The 5,334-nt window shown below is 53.8% G+C and overlaps 1 protein-coding gene across 1 annotated transcript; it reads right to left on the bottom strand.

The window, feature by feature from the left end:
* Nucleotides 1–901: 901 nt before the first annotated feature.
* Nucleotides 902–1,804, bottom strand: LOC128903347 (olfactory receptor 14J1-like; the record flags this gene model as incomplete). The annotated part of the gene is made up of 1 exon (XM_054187365.1): nt 902–1,804. A coding segment is annotated over exon 1 (903 nt), but the record flags the coding sequence as incomplete, so codon positions are not given.
* Between the last annotated feature and the right edge of the window lie 3,530 nt (nt 1,805–5,334).

Genomic DNA, 5,334 nt, shown 5'->3' with positions numbered 1-5,334 from the left:
GTATCTGGGACACGATTGAAATGATTACCGCAGATGACAGAAATCACCCTAGCGAAGGTGCAGCTACCCTCTGGAGACCGACCTGCCAGCCAATGAGTTTTTCAGAGAGCAGAGGGTGGCACAGAAACCAATGCTGATCCTAGGATGTGGTCACCAGTAGTAAACACAGCGTACATGGCAAAGGTGCAGAAAACAGTACTAACGCCATGACGAGCAGAGATAGTCCTTTCCCCAGTCATGAAGCTGGCCATCAGCTGTGGCAGGGTGCTGATGCAGTAGCACATCTCCAGGGAAGACAAATGCCTCAAGAAGCAGCCCATGGCAGTATGCAGATACTGGCTTTCCTGCATGGTGATGATGATGATGACGATGAGAGCTTTCCCAAATGCACACACCATGCAGATCATAAGGGAGATGAGGAAGGGATTTGTCTAAGGGCTGGCAACATTCCTCACTCCATAGCTATGGGAGACTCCATGCTTGTCCTATTGCCCTTTCTCCATGGAATTTTTTATGTCCTTCTTTTCCCCTCTAACTTGGTAGGGAAATTGCGAGGAACAGCATTTAGTTCAGTTTTAGATGCTTGGGTGTCAGAGAGATAAGTCACTGCAAATACATTTCTTTTGTTTGATTAAAGAAGGAGTATAAATCCTTGTTCACATAGTCACTGGGTCATACTGGTGAGGTAGATTATAATGAAGTCAAAGTGGGGTGTCCACAATTCTTTGTGGACAACATTATCACAGGCAAAAAATCAAGAAAAAAAAAACCTCACCCAACAACAATGACAACAACAAAAACTAATAAAGAAAGGCTGGGCCTATAATGACTTACATTATGAGTCATATGCTGAAGAACATGAACACTCTGCAGCTTCTGAAAACCATCCAGGCACCAGTTTCCACAGGGCATCCTTGAGCTCCTGGTTCCTCATGCTGTAGATGAGGGGGTTCAGTGCTGGAGGCACGACTGAGTACAGCACAGCCAGCACTAGGTCTAGAATGGGGGAGGAGATGGAGGGGGGCTTCAGGTAGGTAAAGATTCCTGTGCTGACAAACAGGGAGACCACGGCCAGGTGAGGGAGGCACGTGGAAAAGGCTTTGTGCCGTCCCTGCTCAGAGGGGATCCTTAGCACGGCCCTGAAGATCTGCAAATACGACAGCACAATGAAAACAAAGCAAACAAATACTAAACTGCCACTAAACACAAGAAGGCCACCTTCTCTGAGGTAGTCTGAGTGTGAGCAGGAGAGCTTGAGGATCTGGGGGATTTCACAGAAGAACTGGTCCAGGGCATTGCCCTGGCAGAGGGGCAGGGAAAATGTATTGGCCGTGTGCAGGAGAGCATAGAGAAACCCACTGCCCCAGGCAGCTGCTGCCATGTGGACACAAGCTCTGCTGCCCAGGAGGGTCCCGTAGTGCAGGGGTTTGCAGATGGCAACGTAGCGGTCATAGGACATGACGGTGAGAAGAAAATACTCTGCTGAAATGAAAAAGACAAACAGAAAGACCTGTGCAGCACATCCTGCATAGGAGATGGCCCTCATGTCCCAGAGGGAATTCACCATGGATTTGGGGACAGTGGTGGAGATGGAGCCCAGGTCGAGGAGGGAGAGGTTGAGGAGGAAGAAGTACATGGGGGTGTGGAGGCGGTGGTCACAGGCGATGGCCATGATGATGAGGCCGTTGCCCAGGAGGGCAGCCAGGTAGATGCCCAGGAAGAGCCCGAAGTGCAAGAGCTGCAGCTCCCGTGTATCTGCGAATGCCAGGAGGAGGAACTGGGTGATGGAGCTGCTGTTGGACATCTGCTGCCTCTGGCCTTGGGGGGCTGTCGAAGATGGAAAAGACAGTGACAAGTTAGAAGAGACTCGTCTGAGCAAAACCTGATGCATTTTCCATAGAAATCCTGCTGAACCCTCCTCCTCCGAAAGAGGAAGGCCTTGGCAGGTCCGTTTCATGAGCTCTGATTGATGCTGGCTGAGGGTGCTCCAGGGAGCAGGGGGGCTCTGCTGTGGGTTCTGGAGGAGTGAGTCCTGCTCTACAGCAGTGGGTAAATAAGAACTTGGGTGATCTCAGATTAAATCCACTTGTGACACCAAAGAGCTTTTCAGCATTGATTACTCCCCATTCACCCGACTGCAGAGCAAAGTTGAGGGGATTTTGTTTTGTGTATTTTGTTCTACTCTGTCCTCACCAAACCTGAGGAGTGTTTTTGGCACTGCCATTTCTGCTGCATGCCAAGTGCAATCTTGTGGGTGCTGAGAGGCAAAGAGACAGTGTCTTTTGGCAGACTGAGGACAGCCCGTCTGTCCATCAACCCTGCTCTCAGCTGCCCTGTGCTGGCAGCACGTTGAGCTGGAGGACGATCACCCACAGATGTTCCACAGAGAAGGAACTGGGCACTGCAGAGAGCAGAGGAATCCAGTCTCCAAGTGCAGATCTCCAAACTCCTCTCACTGTCTCATCATACCAGAGGAGGATCTCAGCTCTGCCCTGCCAGCCAGGGACTCAGTGGGCTCACTGCAGCTGCCTGTGCATAGCCGCCCAGCAGCATTGCCATGGCCTTATCACCGAGGTGTCTTCTTCATGGGGTCCTTGATAACACAGTGATGCAACGGGAGAGCTGTGCCCTTGTGGAGGGCAGCCTGCCACCCAGCAGGACTCTGAAGGGAAAGAAGAAAATGTCTTGAAAGTGTGCTGAAGTGAGAGTCATCTCATTTGTTTCACTGGGAGCATTGGGATGGGGAGGGGACTGGCACACTTTACTCCCATGGACAAATTTGTACGGCAAGACCCCCAGGTTTTGTCTCTGAAGTGCATTTGAGTCCCACCGCCCCATCCTAGTACAGTGATAAGAACAAGAGGAGCAAGGATGGGAGGGGGAAAATTGACAAAGGCCAAGTGCCGCTGCTGATGGAGGTGGGACAGGGACAGACAGTAGGTTACTTGATAATTTCTCCTCTTCCGGGGTGAGGCCACTGAGGAGACTGAGTCCCCATGGCTCTAAGAGCAGAGGCTATGCTAGGTGAGAGAAAAGACCAAGGGTTTTCTCCAGGGAAAGTTTCTGCTCTGCAGGGGATGGCAGGGAGGTACCTGAATCCCCCCTGCCATGGCATTTCTGAGAGCAGCTCCCTCTCCTTCCCATGTCTCTGCTGCCTGGAGCTGCCCCTGCCAGGAGCTGCTGCTCTGTGCCCACGTCTCCTCCCTGTCCCTGCTCCCACAGCCCATCCCACCCGCTGGGGGCTCAGCTCTGCCCTGCAGACCCCTCCTGGCAGCAGGGCACTGCCCAGGGCCATCTCCCTCTTTGTGGCTCCTCAGGAGGAGAGGAGAGAAAGCCTGATGCTGGAAGCAAAGGTGCTGCTGGTGCTGTGTGTAGGGAGAGGAGGGGCTGAAGGCACTTTGTGAGCTTTCTGGCAGATCTGCTGATCCCTCAGTGGAACAGTGACAGCTCCTTTCCCTCAGGAGACAGCTGAGAGCACAGACCCTGCAATGTCTTCATCTTCCAGGCAGCCCCTGCCTTGTCTTTCCTCTGTAAATGCTGCCTCTGCCAGTGCTCTGGGGGAGATCTGCAGCTGTGGGCAGCCCTGACCCACACAGCACACACTCGAAAAAGAGCCAAAGGACCCTGCCCTGAGGGGAGTCTCTCCTTTTCCCCACAGCTTCTCCCCACAGACGCTCGGGGGGGAACTCCTTGGGCAGGCTGAGAGCTGACCCTGGCAAGCAGCAGAGTCCCTGCCCCGGCACACAGAGCCCTGGGCTGCAGGGACCCTGCTCTCAAGGACAGCCCTGGGCACCCCTGCCTGCACACCCACCTGTCTTCAAAACCCTGCCACAGTCCCTCGCAGAAGGCAGCCCTCCTTCATTGTCGCTGCGATGGTGCAGCAGGGCATCCCTGCTCGGAAGCACGGCCTCCTTCTCCACACCAGAGAAGCCAGGAGAGAACGAGCTCAGAACTCTCCTCCCACTCCCAGCTGCCTTTATCCTCTCTGTGCCTGGCTCCTCTCGGGTGCCTGCAGGCAGTGCCCTCAGCCCTGCTGCGCTTGGCAGAGGAGCTGCTCCTGGGCAGAGCTGTCTCTCTGCAGCGCTGCCCGCTTGCCATCAGCTCCCTCCATGCCAGGAGCCCAGCCCAGCTCAGCAGCAGAGGACCAGCCCAAGGCAGCCCTTTCTCTGCCCCCTCGGGGCTCCCTCCAGGTGTCCCTGGGGCTCCAGGGGAACCTGCTGGGAAACAGGATGAAGTCACCACTGATGTTCCCTCCCTCAGCTGGGCAGAGACACTTCTTTCCTGCAGTTGCATTTCTCAATTAGACAGATATAAGTCCAAGAATACCTTTTTTGTTTCATTCTTTAATAGGACACCCAGACAGTGCTGGGGAAGAATCTGCTGTAACTCTTCTGAGAAAAGCGATTCAGCCAAGTCAATGGAGGGTCCTCATCCTGGGCTTGTAGGCCTCTGGGCTAAAAGAGGAGCATGCCACAAACCCAGTGGAGGTGGGATTCCTCTTGTCTCACTTCAGATGTGCCCAAAATAGCCTCCTGTATGTGAGCTCCTTGTCTCAGCTCCCTTGCTAAGGAATGGAGATGGAGGGCAGGAGTCAGATGTGCTGACACAGACACCTGGGGACACATTTGGTGCCAGAGGTGACCAAGATGCATGCTGGTCACCGCAAGCTCTAATGCAACAGTTCATAGAGACAGGGCAGTATCTGGGGGCATCTTCTTGGAGGCTGGTCAGAAAATATTTTGGCCAACTTCGATGAGAGTCTCTCTCATTGTGGTAATTGTCTTATGTGCCTAACTTTATTCAGGGCAGCTGAATCTTACTTAATTGACCCATTCAGGCCTGTGGTGCTGTGGGAGGTGCCAGGGCTCTCCAGCACAACTGCACGCAGCTGACATGGACAGCACAGGTCCTGTACAGGAGCCCCGTCCCCATCCAGACTAGCTGTGGGACAGGCATCCCCCAGGGCATCTCAGACAGAGACGCTGCCTTTGGGCCACTGACTGAATCCCACCACTGCAGTGACGCAAGGGCTGTCCCTTCTCTTTACGGTGGATGCCGGGCAGGGCATGAATACCAAGCACATCACACCAGGGTCTCCACACGTGTTCCTTCACTCTCACACTCTGCTGGTTCTTCTCTCCTCCAGAGTTTAACCATCCCCTTGATGATACAGTCATGGATCAGGCCAATGATTTTCACCGTGGACCTCAATCACAGGATTTCCACACTCAAGGACATTGTCAACATCATCTCTTCCTTCCTGAGATCAGCTTCCCCTCCAGCACAGGCCCTCAGGGCTGCAGAGACACAACAGAGAGCAAAGCCCTCTCCTGC

Source organism: Rissa tridactyla, unplaced genomic scaffold (genome assembly GCF_028500815.1).
Source record: "Rissa tridactyla isolate bRisTri1 unplaced genomic scaffold, bRisTri1.patW.cur.20221130 scaffold_29, whole genome shotgun sequence".
Taxonomy (NCBI): Eukaryota; Metazoa; Chordata; class Aves; order Charadriiformes; family Laridae; genus Rissa; species Rissa tridactyla.
This window is presented reverse-complemented; position numbering and strand designations above follow the sequence as displayed.